The sequence below is a fragment of the Populus nigra genome, chromosome 12, assembly GCF_951802175.1.
Source record: "Populus nigra chromosome 12, ddPopNigr1.1, whole genome shotgun sequence".
Lineage (NCBI taxonomy): Eukaryota > Viridiplantae > Streptophyta > Magnoliopsida > Malpighiales > Salicaceae > Populus > Populus nigra.
In genome coordinates this window covers 4,323,341-4,340,386 of record NC_084863.1, presented here as the reverse complement: position 1 = coordinate 4,340,386, position 17,046 = coordinate 4,323,341, and the positions used below count along the sequence as shown (strand labels likewise).

General features: G+C 31.8%; 1 protein-coding gene across 1 annotated transcript; it reads left to right on the top strand.

The window, feature by feature from the left end:
* Nucleotides 1–6,176: 6,176 nt before the first annotated feature.
* Nucleotides 6,177–13,799, top strand: LOC133669914 (protein EMBRYO SAC DEVELOPMENT ARREST 30-like). Its single transcript, XM_062090245.1, has 11 exons — nt 6,177–6,622; nt 6,696–6,924; nt 7,024–7,117; nt 8,271–8,341; nt 8,422–8,510; nt 8,602–8,845; nt 9,534–9,646; nt 9,824–9,914; nt 10,171–10,299; nt 11,664–12,217; nt 12,845–13,799. Exons 2-11 carry the CDS (start codon nt 6,748–6,750, stop codon nt 13,299–13,301), a joined length of 2,019 nt encoding a protein of 672 aa, XP_061946229.1. The 5' UTR covers nt 6,177–6,622; nt 6,696–6,747; the 3' UTR covers nt 13,302–13,799.
* Nucleotides 13,800–17,046: the final 3,247 nt, after the last annotated feature.

Below are 17,046 nucleotides of genomic sequence, written 5' to 3'. Positions count from 1 at the left end.
GTTTTGAAACTCACCTCAAAGTGTACTGTAGTAAAATAACTAAAGTTATTCATGATGAGAAACTTTTAATCCATAATTTTTATAAGAGATTAGTTGGACATACTATTAGCTAGTATATGGCTTGAATGAATTTAAATTAAAAAAGTTGGAATATTTGGCCAACGCATTCTTGAAACAATTTGAGCTTAACTTAAAGGTGATTCCAAATAGGTCTGACCTTCAAAGAAATGGGGTGTGAAGTAATGAGTCAATCAAGGAATATGCTATAAGGCTGAGTGAAATGGCAACACAAGCTACCCTTATCCATTTCAAATGGAGCTCATTTATATTTTCATTGATATTATAAAGCCTCTATATTTTGACTACTTGATTGGTAATTCATCAATCTATTTTATAAATATAGTTATTGCACCAGAAAGGGTGAAACAAGGTTTGAAATTATAAAGAATAAGGAATCTAATAGTGAGGTTTGATGTTATGTCAAATGATGAATCAAATGAGGGTTCTCCAATGGGGAATATAGTTCAAAATCATTTTATACCTCAGTATCGTATCCAGACATCTCAAACATTGTCGAATTTTATATAATGATCAACTCCTCAAGTGTCATTAGCTAATTTTAATATACCTTTATCGCCTAGCATTGTTTACCAACACCTTCGGAACATTAAACACATTGCCTTAAATCCATCAAATCCAATAAAACCGCCATATCTAAAGTGATATGACACAAATATAAAGTATAAATATCATGATAGGATCCTAGGCTATTCAATTAAGAATTGCAAGAAGTTCAACATCAAGTCTATAAGATAATAAATTGGGCTATGCTATATTTGTGATGAATAATGGTACATACCATATCATTACTAAGCCATTTTCTACATAGCAAGTGATTGATGAATATAATGGAAGGGACACTTGATGAAATCTGATAAAGTACAAATGTTTACTAGAAAAAAGTTGATATGAAATAGAAGGAATGTTGCGTTAATAGCAATACTTATATTATCAATATGCTAAATATGAATATTTCATTATTATTATTTCAAAGAAAATAAACTTGCAAATCTAGAGTTCACATTTACAACTCCTTTCACCTATTTAAAATATTTTGTCTTTTTTTAATATATTTACAACTCCTTTCACCTATTTAAAATATTTTGTATTTTTTTTAATATATTTACAACTCCTTTCACCTATTTGTTAAGTATGTCTATCCCATCCCCTCCCCTCATTGTCTTTCATGAAGTTAAGATTTTATGTACTGTTCTACATGAAAGAATATATTAATTTTGAACACTCAACTACACAAAAGTGAAGGAAATGAATGATCTAGCCTCTTAATTTGATCTGGTGAAGCCTTAACTTAAGATTCTTAAATACCTGTACGTCTGCTATCATAATTAACAATAGGGTTCAGAATTACCATCATGTTGAATGATAGTGCTCGATTAGATACACTCTGGAACTTTTGAGCCAATTTCGTTGTATGGACTAGACGTGATCATTAGCCAGGCCGGCCCGTCGACAATCCTCCTCGACAGCCCGACTCAATTATACTACGGCCAGGCCATGGCTGAAGTGTCAATATCTAACCTTCTTGCCCTAGCCCACATGACAGTTTTTTTCCCTCGACAAATCAATATACATGAATGCTAGTGACTTCTTGATAGTGTTAGAAGCGCCGGAGAGCTGGGTTTTAGGACCCGCCACGTCAAATGATTAATCTGGAACACAAACATAAATAAGAGAAGTTAGCTTGATCACATTGTACATGAAATGTGAAAGCTTGGAATTGAATTGATGATCTCTTGATTAATATTTAGAGATCCTTGCTAATGAAACAAACCCACCTAATGGTTGTTTAATATATGAGATCAAATCAAATTATTATCTAAAACTAAAACTAAAATTGAAAGAAATATGGGTTTAGAAGTTGCTTCTTATCACAAAAATTATTATTGTAAATTAAATAATTCATTTTTTTAATTAACATGAGTGTTCATGCCAGCTTATGTGCTTCTCGACTAATTCCATGGACCCTAAAATTAACGACTATGTAAGCCTCCAATGACCTTAAGATTTGTGAGACTCGAATTAGTGACCTCTAGGGATCAAACATAAAACCTGACCCGTTAAGTTACACCCCTCAAGATTTAAATAATTCAATATTACTTGCCTGGTATGTTGCTTAAGTTAATTTTTAATTAAAAAGAGAGAGTGAAAAGCATGTGTAGACATTCTAAACACGGCTTTTTGGCATCATTAAAATTTTTAATTGAAAATTATGTTTATGTTTAGTAAAATAAATTATAAAATATATAAATTAATAAATTATAAAAAAAATTATTAAGGTTAATTAAAAACTAAAATAGGAAGATAGTCTTTCTTATAAAGAGCAAAATATTAATAAGAACTCTAAAACGCGTGGGTTTTTCACTGTAGGAGCAAGTTTTTTTTTTTGCTTTTGTTTTTTTTTTACATGTTTTTTTTCCTTTTTTTTTTACCCAAAATTGATTTCTTCTTCTTTCTTCTTCTTCTTCTTCTTCTTTTTTTTTTTTATTTTTTGTTTCAAAATTATCTTTGCTAATTTTTTTTAAATATTAAGTTGGTTCAAAATTTTACCATGCAGTTTTTTTCTTTAAAACATTGTGGATTGCTATAATATTCTCATACATTGTTTTTTTTTTCTTTTTTTCAAAATAGTCTTTGTAGATTTAATTTTTTTTATATTAAGTTGGTTGAGAATTTAGCTTTGTAGTTTTTTTTTACCCAAAATTGATTTTTTTTTTTGTTTTTTTTTTTTTTTATTTTCAAAATTATCTTTGCTAATTGTTTTTAAATATTGAGCTGGTTGAAAATTTAACCATGTAGTTTTTTTTTCTTTAAAACATTGTGGATTGCTATAATATTCTCATACATTGTTTTCTCTTTTTTTTTTATGATTTCTTTATTCCTTTTCTTTTCAAAATGGTCTTTGTAGATTTTATTTTTTTTATATTAAGTTGGTTGAGAATTTAGCTTTGTAGTTTTTTTTTTAAATATGGATTGCTACAGTGTTTCCCCTACATAATTTTTGTTTTGCTGCAGTGTTTTCTCATATTTTTTTTTTAAAATTATCTTTATCAAATTTATTTTTTCAATATTAAGCTGGCTGATAATCGAGCTTTAGCTTTCCCCACATGTTTTTTTTTATTTTTTTATTTGTTTTTCTTCTTTCCCAAAATTGTCATTTTTTACATATTTTCTTTTTTTTTTTTCAAAATTATTTTGTTGATTTTATGTTTTTACTATTAAGCTGGTTGAAAATTTAGTTTTTTGTCTTTTTTTTTAAAACACTGTAGCTTCCCCCACGTGTTTTTTTTCCTGCTTTTGTTTCCTCTTTTTTACATGTTTTTTTTTTCATTTCTTTTACTCAAAATTGACTTTTTGTTTTTTTTTTAAAATAGCCTTTGTCGGTTTTTTTTATATATTAAGTTTGTTGAGAACTTAGATTTGTAGCTTTTTTTTTAAAAAAAAAACACTATGGATTACTACAGTTTTTCCCTTAATTATATGGTTTTTGTTTGGTTGCAGTGTTTCTCCCACATGTTTGTTTTTAAATTATCTTTGTTAAATTTATTTTTTCAATATTGAGTTGGTTGAGAATTTAGCTTTAACTTTAGCTTTCTCCATGTTTTTTTTTTTTTTCATTTTTTAAAATTTTCTCCACATTTTTTCATTATTATTATTATTATTATTATTATATTATATTATATTATATAACTGTTTTTTTCTTTTGTTTTTTCTTTTTAATTTTTGACGAGTTATTTTTTTCATTTAGTTTAGTTTGTTAAAGTTAATTTTCTTTCTATTTAATTATCAGATTTTCAAACTTTCATAACACATATCCTGGGCTTGACGAGTTAACGTGGTTTAATGGATTAACCCGGTTAATTCTGGGTAAACCTGTTATTTTTTTTCTATTTAGTTATCAAACTTTCATGACGCGAATCCCAGGTTTTACGGGATAACCTGGTTTAAAGGGTTAACCCAATTAATTCAATTTTTTTCTTTTTCTTCATTAGTTTTTCTCTTCCTGTTGATTTTTTTTCTTTGTTTTTTTCATTAATCTATTTAATTATTACACTTTTATGACACGATCTTATAGCCAGACCTACATCCAAAATTTTTGGGTCCGGTATTGCAGCCAGACTCACTTAAACTTGGGTCATGCAAGTTTAATTTTATTATTAATATTATAAATATTACTCTTAGGTCAGGCGTTGCAGTCAAATCAAGATTCTTAGGTATAACTTTGCAGAAAACCCCAAGAGTTTTTTATTTTTTTTAATATTTTTTATGCAAAAAAAAAAACCTGCGGCATCGCGCGGGTTATGTATCTAGTAGATGTACTGTGATGTGTTCTTTTAAAAATTTTACTTACTTATATAGCAAAAAAATTAATTTTTGTAAGAAAAGAATTGATTTAAATTTTATAGAAAAGTTATTATTTTTTAGTCTAAATTCTCCTTTTCTTATCAATTTAACTTTAAAGATATATTTCCTTTTAGCAATGTAGATTATTGCATAAAAAACTAAAAGCAATTAATATAAATATCTAAAAAAAATAATAAATGATTTTAAATAATAAATAAATAAATCTCTTTAATTGAAACTCTTTTTTCTTATTCATGTGTTCATTTTTTTAAAAAAAATGTCTTTTTTATTTGAAATATTATTTTTTAAAATAAAAACTTATCATAATCTCATAAGAAAGTTTTGATAAAAAAAACAAATAAGTTTTTAAATTAATCATTTTGATGCAATGCATTTAAATATATAAGAATAATAATTTTTAAAAATATATTATATAAAAAAATTGGCAATATGTAAAAAAATAATGAAATAGATATTTCATTTGCATTGAATATTCATGAGTAAATATTTTAGATAACTATACATATTATACTAAAATATAATTATTCAAAAAGTGATTTTTAATATTACTATAAAAACTCTAATATTATTTGAAAACAACGGCATATTAGATTAAAATTATTAAAAGAATATTGTTCCAAAATGAAAATAAAAATGAAGGGCCATTATAAAATGAATGGACACGCATGCTTGGGCTGGAATAATGAGCCCATGTACTTGGGCTATAATTCAAAAAATCCAAGTGCATCTGGGCTTGAAAATCTAGACCAATATGGCAATATGCATGTTCTTTTTCTTCTTAATCGACGGACCATATTTTGTCTGCTTTAATTTTTTTTTATAAACTGAATTAATGACGTGTCACCTATTTTAGAAGACGATATGATATCCATCTGCAGCTCCTTTCAATTGTCAAAGTTTAAGTTTGTGAATAAAAAAATTTATTTTAAAATTATTTTTTAATAACATTAAAGAAACTTACGAGGGATCTCTAAAAATTCATTGTCAACAACAAAACATATTTTAATTAACTGAAAAATTTAAATTAAATCAAAATTATAATTTTTTTTAGATTTGAATTCCCTTTTCTTTTAGCACTATTATAGATAAAAACCACCTTAATTTAATTGAGTTATTCTTTTAAAATTGAATTCATAATCATCAAATTCAAAATTATCCGAATCTAGTCACTCAAAAATTTTCTATTCTCAAATTTTACAAATTTTACAGTGATTTCTCACTCTTCTGGACTAAAACATAAAAAAAATGAAATTTATTATAAAAAAAGTAAACATCAACTTAATATTGAGTTGTGATTTTGACACCATAACTATATTATAAAAAACAAATTAAAATAAATCATTAAATTCAATAATTTATTTCTAACAAACCTCTTAGATTTTTTTCAATTTTATTTTGAATATATTTTATTTTATAAATGGTTTGAAATCAATTCTCTACTGTAATTGTATTTAACTTTAGTTTTTATTTGAATTTATTTAATAGATAAGTTGAATTCATATGTTTGGAAAAATTATAATTCAATTTATTTTATTTTTTAAAATATTTGTAAAAAAAATGAATGGATGTCTATTTTGGAAAGGTGTTTTTAATATCATTTTTTTCTAAGTATAATAAACAAGAAGCACTAATTTCTATATATATATATATATATATATATTAAATTAAATCCCATTTTAAATTTTATCGTAAAAAAAAACCAACTACTAGAAGCAAAACTAATCGAATTCAAGACAGGAGGAGGAGGAGGAGGAGGAGGAGGCGGCTTGGATAAGTTTTTAATATTTACAATATTTAATTTTTATTACAGAGAAGAGACAAAGAGAGGGTCACCTTTTCTCCAGTGGCTTGCTTTCACAAGATCGTACTTGCCAAATCCAAAAATCGTACTTTGTATCCTCCTAGCTTGCTTTCACAATCACAGGAGAATTGTGTGTGTGTGTGTGTGTGTGTGTGTGTGTGTGTGTGTGTTCAACAAAACACAAGATACCATACCATACCATAGCAGTATATTAACTCTTGTGCTAAGCTAATAGGACTTTGTTTTCTTTAGATTGATTCGATCTCCACTTCTAATCTAAAATTCATTTCTTTTCCATTCCCGTCTCCCGAATACACTATAAAAAGTAACAACTTTCCTCCCAAATCTCATGTTTTGACCTCATCACTCCTGGAGCTTGTAAGTTTTTGAACAACACTTGAATTCGATTCCTTTTGCTTGTTTGATTTGTTTTGATTTGATTTTGGTGTAGGGATTTGAATAGACAATTGGGGTATTTGGATTTCGAGAAGAATTGGGCATGAATGAAGATGGTCTTTATATCCAAGATAAAATGGATTGCACTCTTTGTATTGATGCTATCGATGGTGTCTTTGGTGGTTCATCTTTCTATTACAAGGCTTTCAGGCGCTTATTCAATGCAATCTACTTTAATGCCCTTTAATGGATTTGATTTCACTGCTTCTATCTTTGCCCCACAGGTTTCGATTCTGGTTTCTTCTGTATTCTTTTTTCTGTGTCTTCTGCTTTTTTTGTTTATTTTTTTATCTGGTTTTTCTTTCCTTTTCTTGATGTGGCAGAGTGATAGATTTGTTAGAAATATGAAGTTGTGGGGGCCTGTGATGTCATTGAAATCATTGCAGCCTTATGCCAATCCAAGAAGCAACTATCCTGGTAATGGGTTTTGCTGAAATTGTCTATTCTTGTGTTTACACTTCTATTTCTTTTATCTTCAATGATGTGGTTTTTTGAACTGGTATTTCTCAATGATGAGTTTCTTTTGGTTAGTGGCTAGCTGCTGTGGAATTTGGAAATGTGACATGGATTTGATCAATATGCTTTATAGGAGTGTATTTAAATGAACGGTGGATTAGTACGTTGCTGAGTTTTTTTTTTTTGGGAGGTTTATGTAATTTATAGCTTGGTTGAGGTAATTTCTTGTTGGTTCTGGTACCCATTTGACATGCTTCTGAGGGAGTATTCAATGAATACATGTTTTAGGGAATTGAGAAATCATTCTGTTTGGTCACGTTTCCCCTTGTCATTTCCAATTGGGCGATCTTGTATTTTGCTGATATTGCTTGTGAGTCAGAGCTGTTCTTTTTATGGGTTTGGAATTCCTTACTTATTCTGACAAATAGCGATGTGTTGTGGAAAAGAACAGTACATATCTAGTTAGATATTTTTATAATCTGATGGAACTTAAATGGGATATACAATGTGCATCGCTATGTTTAATTATATTATGTACATACTCTTACAGAAGTATCTATCTAAAAGCCTGTGAAAAATTTGGGTGGCATATATGTTTCAGAGTAGATCGTGGAAAATGTTGGTGACATTTTTTATTTTTGGATGAAGGGAAACCCTTACCTAGGTTAAACCTGTGGTGCATGCAATTGCTCCATTCTCTTGTACTGGGTAAAACTTGGACTTGCGTTCATGGGCATGGATAGATAACCTTCAAGGAAGAGTTTTTACCTAATAAGATTCGAATCATGACCTACCCTTATCTTGGCACCTCTAACCAATCAGTCAACTCCTTGTTATTTGTGGAATTATTGAAACATTTCTTCTCTACAAGACCTGTGTATATATGCCATATGAAATGTGCAGAAAAGAGCATTCTAATTATTTTGATTTCTAATAAATTGCTTTTACCAAAGCTGCAATCTTGCTTCCCATTTACTTTCATTTAAACAACGAGCTTATTTCCTTGGTTCTCTTGCCGTCTTGCTTGTTACATCATGATCTTTATGAGCCTTATTTTAGAATTTCTCTCTGTGTTGATTTTTATTTTGCATATATTTTATTTGATTTTTTACAGTTCCAGCTGAAAGGAACAATGGTTACATTTATGCAAAAATTTTTGGTGGATTTGAGAAGATAAGATCCTCGGTATGATTCATTTGATATTTTAGACTTGTTTTAATTATGATTTATAGTGGGAGTTCATAACATTTCTGTTAATTTTCTAGATCTGTGATCTTGTCACCATATCCAGGCTTCTAAATGCTACTCTTGTCATTCCAGAGATTCAAGAAAGTCTTCAATCAAAAGGCATTAGGTAATTTATTTTAGCTAGTTTAATGGTTTGTTTCACCATTATTCCATGTGCTCATAAAGCTTACCATTTTTTTTTTCTGAATTTCAAACAGTTACAAATTCAAGAGTTTTTCATATCTCTTTGATGAAGATCAGTTCATAGCATCACTTAAAAATGATGTAAACATTGTGAAGAGCCTGCCTGAGAATTTGAAAGCAGCCAGGAAAAGGAATGAGGTCCGTACATATAAGCCCAAAAGATCTGCTTCTCCAAATTTCTATGTCAAAGAAATTTTGCCTGTGTTAAAGAAATCCAAGGTTATTGGACTAGTTCTTCATGATGGAGGATGCCTGCAGGTAGGTGAATCTATTGAAATGTAGGTCATAAATGATTTTTGTTGTTGTGCAAATGCTCTCATCTCAAAGAGCTCCACTTTTCTACTCAGAATTATCCAAATAATTGATTGTTGTCTCATCTATTTTTTTCTTCTGGGATATGACCTGTGCTTGGAGAAACTTTAGTATTTGGATGATAACTGTTAATTATTTTCTTGTATTCTCCATGCATAGATAGGCTATGCTCATTTCGATGATAGGAGTATGCTGTTCCATCTAGCACCCATTCTTGTAAGTTGTGATGCTCTTATTGATGACCACGGTCAGATCAGTGTCATGGTTCCTTTTTACTTCCCACAAGCTATGACCTTCAATGGTAGGAAATGGATTTCCCTGCATCAACATTGAGGACTTTGGATTCATTTACCATTTGGTTTTAGAATGCCCTATCTTCATTTCTACCCAACTTAACAGATACCTCCTTGTTAACTTGATGGGAATGTTGTTACTGTTTGGTGCTATTTTACCCTTTCTGCCTGTTTGTTCTTGTTCTTTGCGGCCACCATATTTGATATTCACAAAGTTTGGCATTTGCAATTAAATGGGGCTCCTCACTTTGGGGCATTGAATTTGGGTATTCATGGCACTGTTGACATCTATCAATTATTCTTGATAATGCTGTAATCTCTGTTAATAACGTTCTTCTCAGTCAATTCTTCCACCAAGCATGTCCGAATTTCAGAGGCTTAGATGTCGGGTTGCATTCCATGCTCTAAAATTTCGCCGAGAAATTCAGATGGTTGGTCAGTTGATGGTTCAGAGGTATAGTTGATTAGTTTCTCACCTTTCCTTTCCAATAAAATTATAATGCAAACTACAAGATCTGTGGTGTCGCACTTTCTGCAAGAACACAGCCCACGTTGCATAATAAATTGCATGTGAATTCACAACTTATGAAGCATTTGCTTGCAGTTCTTGACTTTAACCTCATTTCCACAGGTTACGGGCATCTGGTCAACCTTTCCTTGCATTTCATCCTGGCTTGGTGAGAAACATCTTGGCATATCATGGTTGTGCAGAACTATTCCAGGCTAGTTGTTCAAGCCTTTTTGCCTCTATATCATTTTCATAATCGAAGTTGCATTTTAATGTTTCAGTTTCATTTCTTTTAATTTTTATTACTTATTTTGCTATTTAGTTGGTCAGAAATTTCAGTGGTTGGAATTTCAATTTTCTGATACTATATCTATATGAATTTCTACCTCAAACAAAGATGAAGATAGACTATGCCAATATTTCATTGAGTTCTTTGCTAACTCCATTTTCTAACTTGGCACTTCTTCTAGGATGTTCACGCTGAGCTTATACAGTATCGAAGGGCACAGATGATTAAGCAAGGGATTCTTAATGGTGAGCTAGGTGTAGACTCACACATCCATAGAGACAATGGGTCATGCCCCCTCATGCCAGAAGAGGTATGCTCAGGGTTAAGGTTTAACTTTCAAGTCCAAACTCTTCAATGCATGCTTACTTTTTATCTTGGTTATTTGCACATTGTCGGCACTCCCCAGAATTTGAATTATATTTACCAAATCATTTGTAGATTTCATAGTAATTCAAATCCTTAAAGTTTCTTGCCTCTTAGTAGGGATTTTGTTTTTCACATTGAGGAAATTATCAATAGAAAGGGAAAAAAAATGTACAAGTTGGAGACATCCTCCAAATAGAGAATGAGAAAAAATAACAAAAATTCAATATAAAAGATAGTCTAATCCCCCTAAATTAACTTTGAAACTCAAACACCCTAGAAGTCCCATGCATTGCATTGCATTGCAAAGAAGCTAGAAGTTTTATTCTATTGCATACCAATTTTCTAGAGGTTGACTTATCCTAACAACGTCTACTCTTTCTCTCCACCCAAACATTCCAAATAAGACACTACATCCCCCCAAGGTCATATGCTCCTTCCTCCAAAAACCCACAAATTGACAGCAATCCTGTTGCAAGCTCAGAACTGGCTAAGTTTCTCTATCCACCATCATTGGGCAACCCAAAGTTGACACTTCTAGCATGGTAGCATATAACACAGATCATAGGAGGAAGGCTTTTGTGAGAGGTGCTCTAACTTGCAACAAATTATTAGTTTTCATCTTATCAAACGTTACTATCTAGATGAATGACTCAACTTTGCAGGGTCCTTTTAGTTTTCCAAATACCCTTTGGTAAAACAAATTTTCGAATACTTGTGACTTCAAAAAGGCAGGAAAGGAATGATTTATGAGAAAAAAAAGGCTTGATTGGAATACTCTATTTTACAAATCTATTTTACAATCCAACATCTAAGAGAAAGAACACAAATCAATGACACAACAACAACAGCAACAACAACAACAACAACAATGACTAAGCCTCAGCCCAAATCAATGGTAGGGACCAGGGAAAAGGATAGATAAGTTCATTTTTATAATTTAAAAGGCCATACAGTTCTATCGTATTTTTTTAAAGAGCAGTAAGTTCAATTTTCTAGTTTATCTTACAATAAAAGTTTGTATTTCATTGTACTCCTTATACTCTTCTCATATGCTTCAAAAATTATAGTTCAAGTGGTTCTCATTTACTCCCTATTATTTATAGCACTGTCGACCAAGATATGACCATTTCTACTGCAACCTCTTTATTCAGGGTTTTAGGCCAGCTATCTTCAATCTGGAACTGATGCTTTCTGTTACATAAATAAGGATTAATGTCTGCAGAAAAGCATGTATTCCCTTTGTGGTTCATATTCTTCATAATGGTCGTTTGCAACTGAAATTTCTTGTTCTGTCTAAAATATTTTCAGGTTGGTCTTCTCCTTCAAACGATGGGCTATCCTAACAGAACAGTGATATATGTGGCTGGTTCTGAAACTTTCGGTGGTCAACGTGTTTTGATCCCTCTGCGTGCCATGTTCTCCAACACTGTGGATCGCACTCGGGTGTGCACTAAGCAAGAACTGTCTGATTTGGTTGGTCCTGAAACACCTCTTCCTCTGAATCCTTTTCAGCCACCTCCTACCAAAAGTGAGGAACAACTTAAAGAAGAGTGGAATATGGCAGGCCCTCGGCCTCGTCCCCTTCCTCCACCTCCAGACAGACCCATCTATCAACATGAAAAAGAAGGCTGGTATGGTTGGATCACTGAGTCTGACACAGAACCAGACCCTTCACCTGTAGATCTGAGGATGCAAGCACACAGGTTACTCTGGGATGCTCTCGATTATATTGTATCAGTGGAAGCAGATGCATTCTTTCCTGGTTTTCATAATGATGGTAGTGAATGGCCAGACTTCTCAAGCTTGGTCATGGGACAGCGGCTATACGAGAGTGCTTCTTCTATAACATATCGGCCAGACAGGTATGATGTGTAAAAACTCTTATTATGAACTTCAAATGTGTTAGTTTTTAAAAGCTATTGAATGATTCCATGGAAATTTATTCAATACAATATGTTCTAATGCACAAAATGGAAGCATAATGTGGATGAATCTCCTCAGCTACCTGACTATGATTGAAAGAGAAGGAAAGATTTGCTAAGAATGCAATAGATGCACTCAGATTTTTTAGAAAGGATATCAACCTGCATTTTCATTCTCACACAAGAATATGTATGTATAGATTTGAGTTGAGTAAAATCAATATTTTTCCTTCTGCTCTTTTAGAGAGTAATCATCTCAGATGGCTACACTTCCCAAATAATAATAATCATGTTATATTGAGATTGCCACAAGAGAGGTATTCTAGGATGCCAGGGAAAAAAAGACTTGCAAATTTTTGCGATTTTCTTTATCGCGTGTTTTTGCGATCCATCACAATTTTCATTTAATTAAATATCTTTTGCTGGTTTATCTGCTTATTTTCTATTTTTTACACCATGTACTTAAGTTTTTCTGTTTTTGGCAATCTTGATATATCTTCTTGATGTCCACTTGTATTTAATAAAATAGAAAAAATCATTCTGATGCGTTGTTGGTTCTTCAAACAGGAGAGTTCTTGCAGAACTTTTCAATATTACCCGTGACAACATGTACTACCATCTCAACTATTCTTGGAAACTTTCAGTAAGGGAACATCTCAACAAAAGCTTGAGTGAAGATGGCCTTATCAGGCAATCCCTTCTGTCAAAGCCAACCACATTCCTGTCTCACCCGCTTCCTGAATGCTCTTGTAGAATTCCTTCTGCAGAGGTTCCAAAACAGGTAAAAGGTAATGATGGACGATTACTAGATGGAGGAGAGGACGAGTGCCCAACATGGATGAAGCATAGTCAGGAAGATACTCACTTAGAGTCAGCAGTGGCAGAAGATGGTAGTAATGGTAATAACGAGTTAGAATATGAAAATGATGGTGTTGAACAGCAAGAATCTGATGACAATGCAGTTAAAAGTAGTCTTACTCAACTACCCGTGGATCAGGATGATGAATGGGATCCTAATGACTAGAAGCGGACTTGCTGATGATATGACTTGTGTTTTTATAATTGAAGCTAGTAGTCAACTTTTCAGCAATATCGTCTGGGATGTAAAGTTTTGGGGATGGGGTGACAAGTCCAAGGTCGTTTTTCATAGTTCCAACTAGTGTTTTGAAGGAAATATTAAGATTTATTCTTTCCTGGTAGATTCACGGATACCTTCACATATAGAAAAGAAAAATATTTGTATACCTTCATACGACACTTTTATTAACGTGACGGTAGTGAGCCTGACTGATGCCTTCCAGATAAGCTTATTGCAGAGTGTTGCCGAAACAGGATTGCCCCCGTTGGAGATGTTTCAGCACAGAGGAGCTTAAACGTGGGAATGTTGTATTGGACAGCTTGCAATGCTTGAAGATCTTTTTGGTATCTGAAACATTAATTTCTGTTCCTTGAACTGAATGTCATGTCAGAGTGTAAAGTTGATTCCAACAATATTCAATGATAAATGATTCTTTTTTTTTTTGTCTCAACTTCTATAATTCCATCAATTGGAGGTAAACGAAAAACATATGCGGATGTTATCATGTCATCATCGTACAATGTTACAAGTTCAATGGCCTGCCTGCTCAGATAATTCTGTTTTACAGAGTGCAAACCTACACGAGATGGTTTGCACATTTAACCTGTGCAGTTTCAGGAATGAGGGATGATGATCAGGTCGCACGGCTAATCTGCACCTCGGTTTGCAAACCAGCAAGGAAAAAGGCATTTTTACCGAGCCTTTGCAATTAGCTGTTCGCAGTTCTTCCTCTTATCCTCTCTGGAGGATAGCTCATACCTCCGATACAACAACTCCATATTTAACTTGAGAAATGTTTTACAATCGGAAACCATACAGGGTGAGAAAATTGCTTTGCAGGAATAGATCATAAAAATAACTTCAAATATAAATCGACACATTGCCGGAATGGTTACAAAGGTGAATCTCACAACTCATGATACATTTATACAATAGACAAGACCAAGATGAGGCTAAGCACCCTTGTTGTTATTCCATCCATGGCTTAATCAGTCACAACGATGATGACAACAGTGATAAGAAGGATTATAATGGCAATGCACATCCTTTTCCGGGAGTTCCTTTGTAACTTCTTTGCCTTTTGGAGAGCACATGATCCATTCCTTTCCACCCAAGGCACAACAAGCATCCATCAGAGATGAATTCATTACCTGCGACTTATTTTCTGGACTTGCGCTCCTTTTTTTCACTAATAAAAATTACAATTCTATGCTGTCAAGCACGTCCCCTTGTGCATCCACCATGACTGCCATATCCAGAAAAATCTGCATGCCAAGTGAATAAAGAAAATAGAATCCTTCATGCTCATCCTCCACAAATATTTCTAGCTGATAATTCATTGATCTTGCTGGGTGCACATGCACATATGCCGTTGTCGCTAAAAAACGACTCCCTTCTTGTTCCAGAACCTCAATTCATTGCTGGGTGCACATGCGCATAATATTCTGTCTCTTGTTCTATCTTGTTTTTTGAGTCCTAACTGTCTTTATCTTTTTTGTTCTCAGATACCAACCAAAACGCTATCTAAATCATCCAATTTACAATGGTGTGATTAGGAAATGTTTCGAGGGTGGTAGAAACCAACATACTGGATTTAGATTGTGTTTAGAAGTGTAGTAAGGGTTATTTTTCAAAATATTTTTTGTTTGGAAATACATTAAAATAATATTATTTTATTTTTTAAAAATAATTTTTAACATCAACACATCAAAATGATCTAAAAAAATAATAATATCCTAACTATAATATACCTTGCTATAACATCACAGTTATGCCTCATAGAACTGAGTTTTCCTTGCTACGAGGGCTTGCTTGATATTAATATTATTTGTTTTTTTGATCCAGGGATATCATTGTTATTGTTCTACTCTCAATGCCCACTGAAACTAACTTCAAATTATGAGCCCTAACCTTTTTCAATAGTTCCATTATTGCTATTACAGACACTCCTCCCCAGAACAAGATCCATAAATTCAGTTGAGAGCTTGACAAAATCATACACCAAAACGTTTTTACAGCCATTTGTATAATCATCGATTCATGTATTGTTGACACTAGCATAAGGCATCGCAGACTCGTTTGAAGGATCAAGATCAGTAAGGCTTAGAGGGAGGTAAATATTAGGGTTTGATAGGATAGATAAGATTCAATGGAGAAATAAAAACTAGTTATCAGAACTTAAAACATCAACAATAGTAAACAATGAATGTAAAGCTGATGAACCTGTAAAAAAAAAAGCTCGAAACAATAAAACAAAGCGTGTTCGAACCAATTAAATAAAATTAATTGGTTTGTACATGAATTTTGGAAAGTTTCTTGTATAAAAGAGATGTCGCTAAGTTTTTTTTTTTAAAAAAAATAGGGATGTTATTATCTTTGTTTAATATTTTTATTTTAGTATTTTTTTTTATACTCTTTTCTAGTCTGTTTATTTAAATCTATTTTTAAAAAAATATTAAACACGTTGTTGATGGAATTATTGATGAACTAAGTCTATCATAAAATTTTATATAGTGGAAAATAATCACATAAAATGCCACTAATAATATGTTAGTCGGATTCCATCCGTTGATAATATGAAAAAAATTACTGATAGAATTACAAATAATTTTATTTATTGATAATATGATATATTTACCAATAAAATTACCAATAAAATAACATGGGTAACTTTTTTTTGTTTGACGGGCTTTTTCCTTCATAAATTTATTGATATTTATATTATTAACGAACTGAATAACAAAATAAAAATCACCAACAAAAGTTTTTTTAACAGACAGACAGTAAGTGTTCGTGATGCCATCAATAAATATTTTCTGTACATAAATAATGTCTAAATAACAACAAAAAAAATCCGTCCATAATATGAAAAATTATAGTAGTGATATGAATTGAGAGCATCATGATTATCATCAAACATGTTCAGCTATTTTAAAACGAAGTGCAGAAATTAAACCAAGGTAACGTCATCGGTCTAAACTCAAATCTTTTCAATTAAAGAAATAATCTTTAAGATATTGTTTCCTTGACTTGAGAATCATATAATCATATTTGGAACAATGACATAGATGACATCACTTAAAATGCACAAGGTGAAGCCTTTCATACTCAATTCATCAAATTCTCCTATGCATGTACGCACATTGTATGCTCAGTCTTGTTAACTGTTCTTGTTAACTAACCTTTGTTTAGTCTCATCAAGCTCAGAGTCCATGTGATGGTTCTTAAAGTTTAAGAGTATCTTTATAAAACCAAATATTCCAAGATAGAGTCTGTGTTTCTTCCCAATGTTTCGACACAAAATTCATGTTTTCAAGGGTATTTTTATTTTGTTGAAGACATTTTATGAATGTAAAAACACTTTCCACAAAAAAATTCTGATATAAAAATACATTTTTTGGATAGTTTTTACATAAAGCATGTACAAGAATGATCTTAGCAATTACAAAGAGCTGGAGATATTCTATTTAATAGCAAATTTCGTGGCTTGATCAAGGGCTGATTTGGAGGAGCTTTGATAAAGGACTGATTTGGAGGAGCTGTGATCAGGGGCTGATGTAGAGGAGCGGTGGTCATGGAGATTGAGATATGCTGATCTACAGGAGCTGTAATATGGTTAACACAAACAAGCTTTACTGATGCATATGTGGAAACCACAATCTTGTTTTGGACTGGCTTCAGAAGAAGAAGA